General features: G+C 35.9%; 1 protein-coding gene across 1 annotated transcript; it reads right to left on the bottom strand.

The window, feature by feature from the left end:
* Positions 1-323: 323 nt before the first annotated feature.
* Positions 324-17,089, bottom strand: LOC109081167 (lon protease homolog 2, peroxisomal-like). The gene is given in 15 exon segments (XM_042744147.1): positions 324-669; positions 757-941; positions 1,113-1,320; positions 2,660-2,778; positions 5,615-5,742; positions 6,591-6,717; positions 6,915-7,065; positions 8,863-9,004; positions 10,692-10,950; positions 13,129-13,223; positions 13,467-13,630; positions 13,719-13,841; positions 13,947-14,078; positions 15,414-15,648; positions 16,581-17,089. Coding segments are annotated over 15 exon segments (2,523 nt in total). The 5' UTR covers positions 16,814-17,089; the 3' UTR covers positions 324-447.
* Positions 17,090-17,889: the final 800 nt, after the last annotated feature.

Raw genomic sequence — 17,889 nt, 5'->3', positions numbered from 1 at the left:
TTGAAAGAAATCACTGCCTGCGTACAGCTCAGATTCGCCAAAATTGAGCTATGGTGATGTGGTGACACAGAGGAGAACAATTGTTAAATAAAGTTGTTATTTTTGTTTTATTCGCATACAAAAAGTATTGTCATCACTTCATAACATTGTGGTTGAACCACTGATGGCAGATGGACTATTCTGATGATGCTTTTCATACTTTTCTAGACCTTTACAGTGTAATTTACTATGGGACAGTCACTAGCCTCCCGGTTTTCATCCAAAATATCTTAACTGTGTTCCGAAGATGAACGAAGCTTTTACGGGTTTGGAACAACATTTTTCATTTTCAAAATTTTCATTTTCCTGTGGAGTATCCCTTTAAGGTGAGAGTAAGTGCTTAGTGTTAAGCTTCCTATGAGGAAAAACAAAGTCTTGGGCTCATGGGTTTGTCTAGCAGCTACAATCTCAGAGTTTGCTGACAACTTGTGGATGATTGACAGCTGCGGGAAAACCGCCATCAAAGGCCGCATTCAGGACTTCATCCAGAGTGCTGGCGAAAACAAAATCCAGGTCAGCTCGCACATGGGCAGGTATCTCCTCCAGATCTTTCTCATTGCGCTTGGGGATGATAACTCGTTTCAGATTGGCTCGATGAGCTGCCAGGACTTTATCCTTTATACCTCCCACCTGTAGAGAGACAAGATACATCTTGTGAGATACCAGCAACTTCCAATGATGAATGCTTCTGTGAAGGATGTGCTTTGGGTTCCTCACCGGCAGCACCAGTCCTCTCAGAGTGATCTCTCCAGTCATGGCCACATCAGAGCGCACCAGCCGCCCACTCAACAGCGAAGCCAGGCACGTTACTATTGTAACACCAGCAGAGGGTCCGTCCTTGGTAACGGCACCTGCTGGGAAGTGCAAGTGGATATCGGTACCCTCCAGAGGATCAGCGCTGCCTACAACAACATCATTCAAACACATAAATCAGTCTTGCTCACAGTCAATCACAAGAATAAATTACATTTAGAAAAATATTAAAATAAAAAAAGTTGCTTTTTTTAATTGTAATAATATTCACAAGACTTCTTTCATTTGACATTTTAATGTAGCGTATGTCTGTAACTTACCATTAGCAAGGAGGTAGGTTTTGGCATTGCTGCGGAGCCAGCTGATAGCTAAATGGGCCGATTCCTTCATGACATCGCCCAGCTGTCCCGTCAGAGTCAACTGACCGTCTCCTTCCATACGACTGGCCTCCACAAACATGATCTCTCCACCCATCGGAGTCCAGGCCAGCCCAATCGCCACACCTGGCAGGGTCAGTCGCTCCGAGACCTACAATCATAGACAGCTCTGGTTACGCCCTTAACATACTTATCTTAACATGTCAAAAAAACACATATACATCTTTATAAACTTTAAATGTTTAAAAACATGACAAGCTTATGGTTTATTCCCAACACATCTAGATTAAGAATTTGCCTATTAAAAGTAAGAAAGCCTGATTTTATAAACATTTCTGTAACACTTTAGTGTAGGGACCGATTCTCACTATGAACTAGTTGCTTATTAGCATGTCTATTATTATTATCATATTGTCTGTTTATTAGTACTTATAAAGCACATATTCTGCAGCATGGCCATATTCTACATCCCTAACTTAACAACTACCTTACTAACTATTAATAAGCAGCAAATTAGGAGTTTATTGAGGCAAAAGCTGTAGTTAATTGTTAATACCGAGAATTGGACCTTAAAATAAAGCGTGACCAGGGATTCTTTCAAAAACATTAACTTATGTTTGTTTGTACACTTGGTAAACTAGCTGCAGAAAGTCCAGGGCTAACGTAAGTTTTCAAAGGAGAAGATGTGTGTAATAGTTCAGCAGAACTTCAGCTGTTCTCTGACTGCCGCGTCCCCATAGGCATGGCAGGAATGCAGCCTCCATTAGAGAGAAGAGAGAGCACTCCTCCTCTGAGAAACACAACAGCACAGCACACACAGGGTCAGGGGCTAGCAGTCCGAAAGGTTTGTGGACAATCGAAGATCCATACACAAGTAAGGACAGGACCGCACTGAAAATGACATCAGCCTTCAATTTAAAAGAACATGGACTACTAGACTTTTCTGAAGAATATGTAGGTGATGCTTGCTCATTCAAAACTTGGCGTTGTGATGCTCATATGTTTTGGTAGTTGCTATATCGTTGCTAAGATATTCTGGGTGGTTGCAAGAGCATACTCCCAAATCCTTATGATATGTGGGTCCCTAGTCATACACTGCCATTCAAAGGTTGGGGCTTGGGGAGATTTTTGAAAATGTGAAGACTCTTTTTCTCATCAAGGCTGCATATATTCTGAAATATTATTATAATTTACAATAACAGTTTCTATTTAAAAATGATTTCTCAACAGCCATTACTACTGTCTTTAGTATCACATGACCCTTCAGAAATCATTCTAATATGCTGATTTGGTGCTTAGGAAACATTTATTATTATTGTAAATGTTATGCTTAATACCGTATTACAATTTTTGTGGAGACACAAAAAATGCTTTTGACTTTCTTATAAGGATCATACACAAAAGTGAAGAGCTGAAGTGCTTTCTATACATTTTAGAAACAATTCCTGAATAGACACACAAGAGCCTTCAGGCTTTTATTTGATTCATACCTCCATTTCAAAGACTGGTGGCCCAAGAATATCCTTAAGGGCAATGTGGTCAATAACAATTGGCATCTCTGGAGGTGACGCTATCCCAGAATCCTCCTCCTTGTTCTCTGTATTCTGGTCTGAAAGATACAAAGATCTCTCATGGGAAACTGGTGAAAACATTGATGGAGTTTTTAGTGATGGTTTTTAGTCCATTTAAAACTCGGGTGTGTCAATATAAAAGAGATAAGTGATTGACATTTCATGAACTAAAAGTCAACTCCATTTAAGCAGAGATAAAACCATATTCAGAAAAGTGAATTTACAAGACAAAAAAAGCTATAAAATTTTATCACGCTGGCACTTCTATTATCATGTCTATTTGAGGCTTTTCATTAAGGAAGGTGACAGACATTGAGGCGGGAGGGGAGAAAAGTGAAAAGAAAAGCAAGAAAGAGAGCCGTCTGAAATAATGGAGAATTATAGGCTGTAGAAAAATGCCACAGGGGTCCAGCTAAGGGGAGAGCAGGTGCTATCTTCATTTTGGAAGGAAACAATAAGGTATTATAGGTTTTAATATCATACATCATAAAGAAAGCAGCTTCAGGGTGTATTTACTTTCAACGTCAATTTTTTTTTTATTTTTTAAATTTGCCCTTGGCAAGACACAATTATATACATGCCCCTTGCTGCCCACAAGTCATGTGACTAGACTGTCAATGACATGCAAAGGAGGAGCATCATGTTCTGAAGAACAAAGAAGGAAAATGCATATGCCATTCTGAGAAGAGACTTAATAATGATTTATAAGATTTTGTTGTGCATGATCAGCGCACATTTTCTGACTTTCATAATAATTTATTAAAATGTTGTACTTTTCTGTACCTTATTTTCTGCTAACAAGCCAAAGTGGACCAAGACAAATAATAATAACTACATTACATTGTTTTGTGTGTATATATATATATATATATATATATATATATAAAAAAATATATATATATATATATATATATATATATATATATATATATATATATAAAGCACTGCACATGCCGACTTTAAAACTGCACTCAATAGTTTTTATTCATTACAAAAATACAAAAAAAAACTATTTTAATGTTATAACATTTTTCATGTATTTTGTCATTTTTATTATTATTTTATTTTCACATAAGAAAACAAGGAAATATAATTAATTTGATTTCATTTAACTGATTTTAATTATTTTATTTTATTTAGACAAAGAAATGAATAGTGCTTTTGAAAAATATTTAAAAATTATGCCTTAGTATTAAAAGTGGGATGGAGCTGGGGGGGGCATGTTGGTCATATGAACAGCCAAATTGTACTGGATTTTACAATCCTACTGTCAGATGCCATAAGTAATTGAAAACTTTTGCAGAAAATTACATTCACAGTATATTCAATATCAGCAAGCGCAACAAAAAAAAGTTCTCCTTTAAAGAGCATCAGAGTTTCGCTCCTTTATAAGGAATCGGATGGATACCTGAACAACCAGCTCATTGATTTCCCTGTAACTCAAGAGGTTAATGCAGACACTGCACTGTAAGAAGACTGAGATGTACTGAAAGAGTTAACAGCAGGAAGCACATGCGACAGCTGTCATGATGTTCACACTAAGAACAACACCTGCTACAGAGAGACTGAAAATAAATAAAAGCGCTCATACACTCGTTTCAAAGCTTTATTCTGGCTGTCAGGCAACATGGAGAGCAAAAGAAAACCCCTGACCCTCATCTCTCTAAATCTGATCGCACACATGGGCCATGCAGGAGAGGACTGAGAAGCAGAACAGAGTGTTAACTGGCCACGCTATTACTTCTGTTACAGAGGAGCAGCTGCAGCAAGATGTGAAGGGGGGTTCTAAGGCCGTCTGTTAGCACGCTTTACCCTCCTCCACCCCTCAGGGGGCCCATGCTTAGAGAGATTGATGACCAATATGTGCATGTGTGTTCTGAGGTTTTCATAATGTGTGAGACTAGTTCTTCTGACTGTACGTTTCATAATTTCTCAGCGTGGGTTCCCTACACATGCACTAGAGTTAGTGTGTACTTGATTCCGTCTGTGTGACACAGCGAGGGTAAGTATGTGTTATGGATTGTGCTGAAGTAAGCACGGAATGCTAAACCCTTTCTGAGCCACTGCTGTCAGGAAGCAATACACAATAGACATACAGAAGTGTTCCTCAATCGAATGCATCCTTAAGAGTGTCCTACCAGATGCAAGACTAGTGGTCCATCATTATGGGGATTTTTAAGGACAATACAGAAGCCAATTTTTAAAGAAAAGGTGAATAAAATAAAATAAAATAATAAAATAAAATAAAATAAAATATATTATCATATATTAGATTTAATTAACTATTCTGTTTCAAAATATTGTTTTGATAATAAAATGAATATTTGATAAATATAATTAAACATAATTTCATGCAATTGTTATTTTATGAAGTAAAAATAAAATATTTCCCTTTTTAATAAAAGGAAATGTATTTATTTTAACATTTTTATATATTTAGTATTTTATATTATATTTCATTTAATTTATTATAATCTAATTGTTTTTTTTTATAAATTATTTTGCACTGACAATAAAATAACATGCGTAATAATGTATTTATTTTAACATTTGTATGTTTTATATTCAATATATTTGAATTTAAGAATTTAATATAATTTAATTAAATTATTTTATTTTATAAATAATAAATTGATAATAACAATTTGATTTAAATATTTTTTATATGTGTACACTTTTTTCATCCAATGACATTTCAGTGTGGGCCATCGGGACGCAACAAAGACAAGAGCACACTGGAACAGACTGTTTTATCTTTGCCCAAAGGCTATGGCCATCAATCCCGAGTCTACGACTGAAGCAGAGCCGAGGAAGCTGGTGTAATTCCAGCCGTAAACAACATTAATGAGTGAGATGAAAAAGTCCCAGTTTTACCTGCATGTTGTTCAGTGGGGGACTCTGCTCTAGAGACCTTATGACCTTCAGCGACCTTCACAGCCACCGCTCGACAGATGGCCCCGATCTTCCTCTCCAAAGAGCGCACGCCTGCCTCCCGTGTGTACCTACAAACACGTTCACACACAAATCACTCTGTCATTACTGCCGCCACTGCTGAGCCGGGGTCATGTATTGATTGCTTTTTAGCAGATAATCATCCCAAAATTAGCAAGCTCTGAGGTAATTAATTAGTTTGCTCTGCAAACATCTCTAATTGACAATCCCTAATGGACTGCAGACATTTAGAAGAGAAGTTTGGCAGCCTGTCATAAGATACGGTTTTGAAGGAGGAAGTGAGACAGCAGAGGATATAGTTTACAGGAGGAGACCTGGCTGCCTTAAGTGGTACTGTATCTATTTTATTTATTCATTAAAATTACATCATTAAATACCATATATATATATTTAATAGATGCTTTATATTTACATGCTTACATACCTATATATTTATATATTTAAATATATCAATTTATATTATTAATTCTAGATTAATTTAAATTATATACAGTCCATATAAATAGATTTATTATTTTTTATACTATGTATATACTTGTATACATATATTTTATATTTAGTATTTTAATATTATTTATATATTTATTTAAACACACACACACACACACACACACATATATATATATATTATCATGTAAAATATGTTGATCATGTATCACCGATATATTCACCATTTAAAGTCAATGCAAGTGGTATGTTAACTTACAAATACATGTGGATGGAGGAGTGGATTAATTTGTTAGTGTGTGTGATTAGCTCTTAACTGACAATGAATGCTCCTGTTTGGACACTTTAATCTCACCCTTCTGTCCTCCATGTGAGTTATCAAGTGCTGTTATCAGCCTGAACCTCTTTAGAAAACAAAACCCTGAGTGTGTGTGTGTGTTTGTGTGCATACTTGCTGATGATATCCTTTGTGGTGTCCTGTGGGATCTGGAGCTGTTGTGGGGTCAGTCCGTGCTGCTCCAGCTGATGAGGGATCAGGTGCCGATGGGCGATTTCTACCTTCTCCTCCTGGGTGTACCCTAATGAGACACACGTGCTGATATTCAGAACACAAATCACAATAAACTAATCAAGCATTCAACTACAGAACCATCTGCTCGGTTGTAAGATAGAGTTAATTGTGTTCGAGTTCAAATAGCCAGGAATTAATCAATTAAAATGTCACATCGTCAATGCCACATCCTGCTGTCTTTTTTGTCCGAAACTGAACTCTGACCTGGCACCTGGAGGACCTCCATTCTGTCCAGTAAGGCAGGGGGGATGGTGGCCGTGGTGTTTGCTGTGGCGATGAAGAGGACTTGTGAGAGGTCAAACGGCACGTTGAGGTAATGGTCAGTGAAGCTGTGGTTCTGCTCCGGGTCCAGAACCTGATAAAGGTCACAGTTTATTTCCACAAAATTCAGTAGGTATGTAAGGAGCAGTTTATGGGGGACTTCTTAAAAATACACAAACGGTTAAAATTCAGCATACTGCATAAGGAATGTTTTAACACAAAAGTTAGATTGTAAGATTTCGCCATGTCAAATGGATCATGAACATGAACAGAAACTGCTCTAGCCTGAGGAGGTAACCATAGCAACAGTAGGCTGCTCAAGCCCCTTCTGTTAGAATCAGCACTAGATGGTACATTAACAAAACTAACACTGTCTTGATACATAATAATTACTACCGATATTATTTTTTGTAAAAACGAAATTATACCAAGCTCACAAGATGATAGGCTGTTTGGCAAAACTAAAAAAAAATATCTAAATAAGCCTAATTGTGTACCCAACTGTGCACTATTTGAGGTATTATGCATATCTGTAGCTCAGTGCAAGATGAGTTACATGCTAAAAATTAATACTCCGGGTCAAAGGTTTAAAACAACACCACTATAGCTATAAACAACCATCTCAAAACAATTTATTTTGAAATGCTTCCCTAAAAAAAGCATGCTTGCTCTCAGCTTCTGACAAAATAAACACAGAGCTTTCTGCTGAGCTTGCCAGGTCACGTCCGCCCTGTGATGAACTTCCCTATATCTCTTTTCATCTGGAGTACAATGAAAAGGGTCACATGTTTTACAGTACGAGATGAGCGTCACTCCCCGGATGGTTTTTGAGTGGCGATCTTCTGATTACAGGATACCGACTGCTGATCTCTGGTAAAAGTGTAAGATGCATTTCTCTTCCTCTGCTGGATTGTAGTAAAAACTCATCAGGGCAGGAGATAAGAGGATTACAGTCACAGATAAAAAGATGTTCAGAACTTCAGGAACAGCTGCGTCACAGCAGATATTTATCTCAGTGAAACAAACTGGCTCATGTGCATTCAAGTGTATGCAAATGGCGATGTATATGTGATACTGTGCACAGAAGGGACAACAAACCTATTACCTACTACCTATGGTATGCATGCACTTACCTTGCATGCAAACTGATCTTGTAGACCACACACAAACAATTGCAATAAAACATTTTCTTTCAGTATTGTGGCATATAATATCATGCAGTAATATTATGTCTGGGTAATATCACACTGGAACAGGGCGACCTGCCCTGACAGAAATATCTGTCGGTTTTGCACAATTCCGTCTCCAGCATATCACATTCCATCCCCATTTATAACATTACCGTACTGAAAATGAATTTCATTCATTCATTGGAAACGTCCAGTTTATATATTGTTAATTTTGATAAGAATCAAAGTCTCACGTTTCAAAGTATGCCCATTTTTTCCGGAAATTCAAACAATAAATGGTATTTTCATGCTCTCTGATGTGGTGCAGCAGATTGCTGTATAAGCACTTCAGTTCAAACAGCAGCACGGAGCTTGAGCGAGCGTGACCATCCCTTCTTCTTTAGTTCTAGTTTTAACTCCAAATAAACATGAATGAACATCTCATGCCCCATAATCGCTCAATCTGTGTTTCAACCACGGAAAGACATCAATAAAACAGCTTGTAAACAAAATAGCATTTCATTTATCCCAGGTCAGTCAACGGTGTCCACAGCTCATTTATTCACTATAGAAATTAAGTCTACAGAAGAAAATATGCGAAATATTAAACTATATATTTTACTTAACCTGTTAGTGATGTAATAATATATATCTGGATTTCCTTGTAGTCTGAGACTGGTCAAGGCAAGTAGCAGTTGTAACCTACATGTAGCGCCTCTCACCTCCAGCAGGGCGGCAGCAGGATCTCCCTGCAGGCTCTTCCCCAGTTTGTCCACCTCGTCCAATAAAAAGACAGGGTTGTTTACCCCAACAGTCTTCAGTCCATTTATAATGCGACCAGGCATGCTACCTACGTACGTGCGCCTGAGGAAGGAGACACATGGAGATAAAGTGGGAGTGGGCAGAAAGTATCGAGAGGCAGGGATAAACGACGAAGTAGAAAATTATGAGAGGAGTGAAAAAAAAATCTGTATCAGTGCTCCGGTGGGCAAACAAAAGAAAGGATCACAATCATCCTACACAGCGACCTGAAGTGCAACTGTTTTGATGCAGTCCCATTCAGGTTGCTATTGGCTGTCTTAGGTGCTACTGCTGATGGAACATAATTAATGTGCTGTGCAACAGGTTACAGCATGAATCACAAATGCAATTTGAAAATGAATAAATATAATGAATAACTTCTTGATGATGTTGCTGGATGAGGCACGGATGCGTCTGATGTGGTTAAAAACACTAAAACTGGTATTTCATCCTACTGAACTGACAAAAGACAGGATGCGAAGACAGACAGGATGGAATTGTGCCTTAATTACAGTCATTAGGGGCTGTAAGACTATCATTAAACTTTATACACTATACTGTAGTAAACTAATGCAGACTCTTTTAAAGTGGCGTGCAATCTACAAGACAAATGCAGAGAGTGTGTGGGAAAAGCCTCATAAGAGCTGTTTGTCCTAAGGACACATTTTCCGTATGTGAGTGTGAGGTCTGACGTTAACCAATCAGAAAACACGAAGGCTCGCCCTGGCCTGCAGGGTGTCATGATTGTTATCACCTTCTAGTTTCTAAAGTGTCAAGAGATCAGAGGGAACATCAAAGAAGTCATTAGTGCAGGTCATGGTTTAAAGTTCCTCTCGTTATAGAAGGGGCACTACGTAACGTCTCTTTGTGGTTCATCACAGTCTGATACCTCAATCTGACGCATCTGCACACATTTGCATCGCCGCATGCTTCACACGTTGGTTGTGACTCACCATTTGATGGCAAAACAATGCCTGAATGGCTATATTGAGTTTCAGCGTCTGAATGATCTTGGATTAGTAATGTAACACCAGGGTTAATCACAGTAAGATCAGGGTTGGGTCACAAGTTTTTAGCAATGCACTGGAAAATGGCCTTTTTTTAACAGTAATCTTAACAGATGGTTAATGTTTATATAGTAAAAACTAATCATGCATCGATCTCTCACATTATCTAATCTTTTTTAAAAGTGCATAAACTCGAGCAGGACTTAAGTCAGTGATGGTGATGCATGTTCTTTATTCGTGTTCTGTAGCTACTGATTGAATAATTGAGGAAATGTAATGTTATAATTAATAACTTACAATGTTTCTATTAAATTGTTATCATGTTAAAAACAAATTCAGTCATATTAAAAACATAAGGCTGCTTTAAGCCATACGCTGGAGTTGGTTCACTTTCTAGCAATGAAACCAAGTAAATAATGAAATAAATTAGCACGATAATATCATGTATCGGTGATCTCACAGGCTAACGATAGGACGTTATGACAATTAAACATATTGTCCAACACTAACACACTATCTTTCAAAGGTTTGGGGTTAGTATTATTGTTTTGGAAAGAAATCAATACTTATATTCAGCAAGGTTGCAATAATTTGAGGTGAAGTCTTTTACATCCGTGAACCCTGTCTGACCCTGCATGTAAAATGTTTCTTCTTCAAAGCAGTCTGACACTAAGACTATATGTATCGTATAGCATACCTGTTTGAAGATCACTGAGTGCACTACCTGTATGATGACCTCTCACCTGTGGCCACGGATGTCAGACTGATCACAGACTCCTCCTAAGGCAATGCGATGGAACTCTCGACCCAGAGTGCGAGCAATGGAACGCCCGACACTGGTCTTTCCCACACCAGGGGGTCCCACAAAACATAGTATGGGACCCTTAAGGGTGCTCTTGAGCTGCCGCACTGCCAGATACTCCAGCACCCTTCTCTTCAGTTTCTCCATGGCATAGTGATCATTATCCAAGAGTACACGCGCCGCACGGATGTCCAGGCAATCTGATTAGACAACAATAACAGAGATGAGAGTTCAAATAATGCAGATATACCCTAACGTTCAAAAGCTTGGGCTCAGTAATAATTCTTTTCAAAGATATTTATATTTTTAAATAAACACTGATGCTTTAAACTTAACACTAAAAAATAAATAATAAAAAAAACGATATAGAAATTTTTTAATTCTATTTGTAAAGGATCATGTGTCACTCAAGACTGCTGAAAATTCAGCTTTGCCATCACAGGAATAAATTACAAATAAAAATAAAACCAAATATAAAAAATATACATTAATTTTTTGCAATATTCCTTCAAATTAAAAAAAATAAACCATATAAAAACAATATACATACACATAATAATAATTAAAAATATAATTTTCTAGTCATTAATTGATAATAAATAGCCAATACAAAATAATACATATTATTGTTTGAAATACATAATAAATAATTTGGTTATTTACTTTTCTTGTCATTAATTGATAATAAATAGCCAATACATTTTCTAAAATCACACAAACAATATCTATGCACAATTGCTTCAGCCACTGATTGCACGCATGTTGTAAAAATTCTGAAAGGAATGTGAGTATTTTATCAAAGACATATGCATTTCCACTGCCTGATATAATAAGATACAGACATACGTGCAGCTGTCTCATGGTAAACCTAAACTGGGCACAGACTTTTCTTTATGGTTCTCACAAATCATCTATTTTGCATTTACAGCAGAACATTCCTGTAAGGCCAGACCTCTCTATTCCCAGCTTTCAAGCGCCGATCTAAACCACTAAATCAGTTTTCTTCTAATGCAGTCCCACCCTTGAGCAATGAGCTTAAAATACTGTGAAATGGACTTCATGTACATGAGACTTTCCCAACAGAATTCAGAAGTGTGTGTGTGTGTGTGTGTGTGTGTGCATGTTTGTTTGAGCCCCTCATGGATAGTCAGAGTCTTATTTCAAGGCAAGCTATAACCTTAGGATAGTAAGTAATGCATACATTTTTGTGCATGCTTTTGAGTTTGCAAGTGAGTAGTTAACAAATAGTTCCAATCCAGTACATGGAAAAATGATAAAACAAAAAATATTAAAGAATAGAAATGTTTGTTTAATGCTTCTCAACATATGGTCAAACACTCTAGCTGTGCTTGGCAAGATAATTTGCTGTACTTGAGTTCTCAGCGTGCTCCATGTGGCCATGGAGAACAAGACAAGAATAACACATGTAAACAGTTCAAATCTTTCTCCACCTCTACACTGAGAGCAACTCATTTCACAAAATGTGGTAAAAGACTCCCTCTACTGGTGGCTCCCTCAAACTGTTAGATTAAATTAGTCATTTTATCTAAATATTCAGTTAACTCAACTCAAAGCAAATTATTTAAATACAACATGTAACATTCTATTAACCCTTTTTTTTTTTTTTACATTCAACCAGTTTATTATACATATAATGGTAACAATTACATAGGCCATTTAGAAATATATATTACCATTAAAAAATCTGGGGATGGTAGATTTTTTTTGTTTTTGAAAGAAGCCTCTAATACACAAAGGGCTGCATTTACTTGATCAAAAATACAGTAAACAGTAATAATGTGAAATAGTATTATAATTAAAAAAACAGGTTTCTATTTTAATATATTTTAAAATGTATATTTTTCCTATGAGTGTCACATGATCATTCAGAAATCATTCTGATTTGGTACTCAAGAAACAATCTAAATCAGTTGTGCTGCTTAATATTTTTTGAAACCATAATTTTTTCCAAGATTATTTGAGCAATAGAACAGTATTTATTTGAAACAGGACACTGTATAACTCTTGACCAATTTAATGCATGATGTTAAAAAATAAAATCTTTTACTTAAAAAAACAACAACTTTTAAATACCCCAACTTTTACTAGTTTGAATATTTTAAAATGGATTATGCGTGGATGGAATAACTAAATTCCTTATTGCTATACTTAAATACTATGTATTTTATTATATTTAGCATTATATAAACTATAAAATGTAGTATAATATACTTTTTTAAGGTTAAACATAAATATGTTTAATAATTAATAATAAGTGAGCAATTCTATTTGTTCTATTCATTCCAAAAACATTTTGTTCATTTTATTTTGTTTTAGTTTATTTTTTAATTGTATTTCATTTTATTTTCCTTTCTAACCTGTAGTGCTCTTGCTCCAGGGAAGCTCTACCATCATCTCCAGATAGTTGTGGGTGAGGGCATACTCTGGCATGGACTGTGGCATCTTTTTTAATCTGTGTAAAAAAGAAGTAAAAAAAAAAATTCTCTGAGATAGGGTAAGGTAGATGAGGAAGAAATCCTGGAAGGAACCATTTTGGCAGGGGAGGCCATTAATGTTTCATTAATTAAAATATCAATAAAAAAAAAAATAAAAAAACTTTAAAGAAAAACACTTTAAAACAAATACAACATAAAACAATGGAACATTAACTAACCATGAAATGTGGTTTCCTCTAAAAAAAATTACCTGAACGTACCGTTTTAGCTCCTTGAGACACACACGCAGTGCTGCTTCCGGCATAGCTGCTGCCTTCACCTTCTTCTCCAGCATAGCCGTGTCATCCCCATCTTCATCCTCTACCTCCTCATCCAGCGAGAACTGACGGCCTGGGAACACACCACCTTTACGGATGGCCAACACCTAGGAGAAAGAAGAAGGATTGTGTGATAGAACAGGACGTGTACAGGAGGGTGTTCATGAGGCAGAGGAGAAACAGATGTTGGCCTACTCTCTTGTCATCATCAGGTCTGAGTTTGCGGGTCTTTTGCAGCAACTTGAGCCCCTCAATTTGTCTGGTGAGCAGAGGAAGAGCCTTCTTAAACCGTTCTTCCAGGTCTACTGCATCCAGCACCTGCCAACAAACAAAAATATATAAAAATGCTGGCATATTTAGTTTTTGTATGATCACACTAGGCAAATCATTTAACACAAACAATAACCCTTTCTACTGCAGCACCTGCAGTTTCTCTTTGTTGGAAGTGCGGATCATGGAGGCCAGGACATCCGGTAGTGTTTCTCTGGGCAGACTGTCCAACAGCCTCCTGAGTTTAGCCACCACAGGCACTGACATGTCCAACATCCCAACCAGCTGGATAAAGAGAGACCAGACAACACTGTCAATACACCGAATGAAAAGCCTACATGCAATGAATCACCATGTAGCATTTGGCAAAGAATGAAGCCTTTGTATTCATTCAGTGTTTAAATGATGACTCACTCTATAGATGACTGGTGCCAAAAAAATAAATTAAAAAAGGCTCACAATCACATTCATCTTTTCTTCAGTCATGAAAAAATTATGTCCTTGATTATTACTATTGTTCATATCTCTTAGCAATATCTTTTTTGAAAACTTTGGATGCCATTTAAGAACCTTTTTATTTAAAGTGTAGTCCTTTACACAACAAACTGATCAAATTCTCAAGTTGGTTATTTTTGTTGATAAAACAAAAGAAGTGTTTGGTAAAAGTAGGTAAGTGACCTGATTGGTTACCGGAGTTATTGAGAAAGAGGCAAGATTATTGATTGATTTATTATTTATGCATTTATTTATTTTACTGCTGTCATCGCATCCAAAATAAAAGTTTTTGTTTGCATAATATATTTGTGTGTTCTGTGTATATTTATTATGTACATATAAATACACACACATACATTATATATTTTAAAAATATTTACACGTATGTACATGTCTATATTTATATTCATATAATTGATATTATAAATAAATATATTTAATATATAAACATAACATATTTTTCTGAAATATATACATGCGTGTGTATATATAAATATACATAATAAATATACATAGTACACATACATATATTATGTAAACAAAAACTTTTATTTTGAACTAAATTAAACAACATTAATTATACAAAAACCACAATTTATTTAGACATTTATGTTGCAAAAGACTTCAGTTTCTTTTATTTATCAAAGAACCCTGAAAAAAACGTAACATAGTATTCACAAAAATATTAAGCAGCACAACTTTTTTGTACACTGGCAATAATAAGGAATGTTTCTTGAGCACCAAATTAGCATATTAGAATGATTTCTGAAGGATGATGTGACAATAAAGACTGTAATATCTGTTGGAAATGTAGGTTAGCCATCATAGGAATATATTACATTTCAAAAATATATTACAATAGAAAAAAGATATTTTAAATTGCAATAATATTTCACAATATTGCAGATTTTACTGCATTTTTGATCAAATAAATGCAGACTTGTTGAGTGTAAAAGACATCCTTCAAAAACATTAAAAAGTTTTAACATACTATATTAAATTATACACAAGTGTATCAAATGAATAATATTTGTAATTTCAGGACGCTGTGGCAATAGCCTGGCATTTTTATAGACTATTAACAGAAACATAACAAACAAAAACGCAGGTTCCTTTACTCCTGACCTGTACAGCCGCCTGATAGAACCTCTGTGACAGCTCCCCCAGCTCTCCATCAGCCTGACCTCCCTCTGTGTACTGCTCCAGTTTGTCAAGCTGTTCCACCTCGGCCACGGGGAAGGGTCTCTCTCTCAGCAGCTGGGTCACACGAAAACGACACAACCCCGTAATGAGCAATGTGTAGTGCGGTTTTGGCCAGTTGCTGCCCACAACCTATAACACCAATCATCCCTTACCAACACTTACAATAAAAAATAATTTATGATATCGAAGTAGATTTAGTAGATTTGTAGATTAACAGGCACAGAACATACCAAATAATGTAGAAATTGTAATTTAACATGAAAAAAAGGCACAGAACATACCAAATAATGATTATAAATAAAAACGATAATTTTATAACTCTTGTTTCTATTTAAAATTCTTCTAGACATTGAAATTTTGTATTACAAAAGTTCAAATATGACTGAGTTAATGTACACATATTATGTACTGTATATTGGAAATGCTGGCCGTGCGTTAAAACCTAGTGAGCTGCCAACCAAGACAGCCTCACAATCTGGCTTGGAGATGCTTTCATGATTATTGGATAAGCATTTAAAAAAATAAAAAATTATAGATTGCTGGGGAGGATCTCCTTTTTGTATGGAGGATATATGTCTTTCTAAACCACCATGCAGAGCATAGCCAGAGACATTACATTTACTATAACATTTCTATGACTTACACAACAATAACAAAACTCATTCACACAAAAATAACAAAACACTTTCCTCTCTCACATTATCATATTATTTAAATATTTTTTACTTTGAGACCCATTTAGAGCATAGCAGACTCGCAAGTGTAAAGTCCAACTGCTGCTCAAACGAATGTTCTAGTAAACAAAAACTGCTGCTAGTAGCCTGTAACGTAAGGAAATAAATAAATAAACAAGAATGTAGTTGAATATTTAATTTTGAACATAATTTAACTACACATTCTCAGGGTAAAGTTCAGTGAACATAAAATAGTATCTGCCATGCCTGTCAGTTATCACCCTAACAAACATTAACGTTGACTATGGGACCAAACACAAAAGTGACCATTGGACCTCTTCAGATAGTTTCATAAGGGAACTGAAAGACAGTTCTGCAGCAGCGGGTTTGACCGTCTCTGACAGCACAGACCCACCTATGTAAAGACGGGAGCTCATCGCTGTCGTGCTCGGGGTCTCTGGTGTTAGGAATAACCCCGATGATGGTGCTTTTTAGCGAGGTGCCCTTCAGCAGTCTGCTCTTGACTAGTTGCATGTTTCTCGCCGTGTCGACGCTGATTCTCATGGTCGAACCCGGTAACAGCACTCCATCATGAGTGCACAGCAAAGGCAGCCGGCTGGGGATTTGAATACCACTGTTGGATGACATTTTGCAGGGTTTGGATAGACCTTTATAGTTTAAAACTACTAATCGCGGTGAACTAAGGTGCAAGGAACGCCTTCATCGTATGACAAACTGGGACAAATGAAAACAGGAAGCTGAAACTACGGCAGGTGCAGTAGGACAATCTTGGTATGCAAACGGAAACGCATACTTTTTGTAAAACCACGCAGAATGCAGCACAGTGTACCCTGTGTTCTTTTTCTTTATGGTGTGTTTACTTAAATATGCTTTGGGGACGCGTTTGCAAAATCAGGAAAGAATCTTCATGGAGGCGGGCGGGGTCCATTGCTATTAAACTTCAAATTATTTAAATATACTAAAACAATCTAAGATAAATGCCTGAAAACGCTAAAAAACACAAAATAAACATAATTAAAATATAAATAATACCCCACAACATTTTTTCAACATTTTTTTTATTGATTTGTAAAAATTCTAAACTCACAGAGTTACTTTTCTATTCCATTCTATTCTATTCTATTGACAGTCCTGGTTTCTGTTCTACTTCCTGTACCAGAGGAAATAGCTTAAACTACAAGGGATATATTGAGACTTGCAATGGGGATGTCCCCTTCTTGGCTTCATGAATTTTGAGAACCACTGCCTTATCACAGGGTTCAGGACCTTTGTTAATTTAATATTATTTATATACTATTATAATTTAATATTTTATATAAGGCTACCTTTTAATTTTAGATTTTCATGTTAGTTTGTGTCTAGTATGTGCTTTTGTTTTACTTATTTTAATTACATTTTATTAATACTATTATTTTAAATATTTCTATTTGGCTTGTTATTAGTTGCCAAGGCAACACTTATGTTTGGTTTAAATTTTAAAGTTTTTCAACTATTATTTATATTTTATTTTAGCTTTATTTCAATTAACAACAATTTAATAGTTTTTTCTTTTAATAGTTTTCCCAACATAGCAACAGTTTTCTTTTAGGGTTAGTCTACAGTGCTTATTATTAGCTATATAAAATAATTTAGCAAATGTCATTACCTCCATATAAAAATAATTGTGTTTTATGATGTTGTCAATGATATAGTAAAGCCAGCAG

This window comes from Cyprinus carpio, chromosome B18 (assembly GCF_018340385.1).
Source record: "Cyprinus carpio isolate SPL01 chromosome B18, ASM1834038v1, whole genome shotgun sequence".
Lineage (NCBI taxonomy): Eukaryota > Metazoa > Chordata > Actinopteri > Cypriniformes > Cyprinidae > Cyprinus > Cyprinus carpio.
The sequence above is the reverse complement of the archived record's forward strand: the minus strand, read 5'-3'. Positions and strand labels throughout refer to the sequence as shown.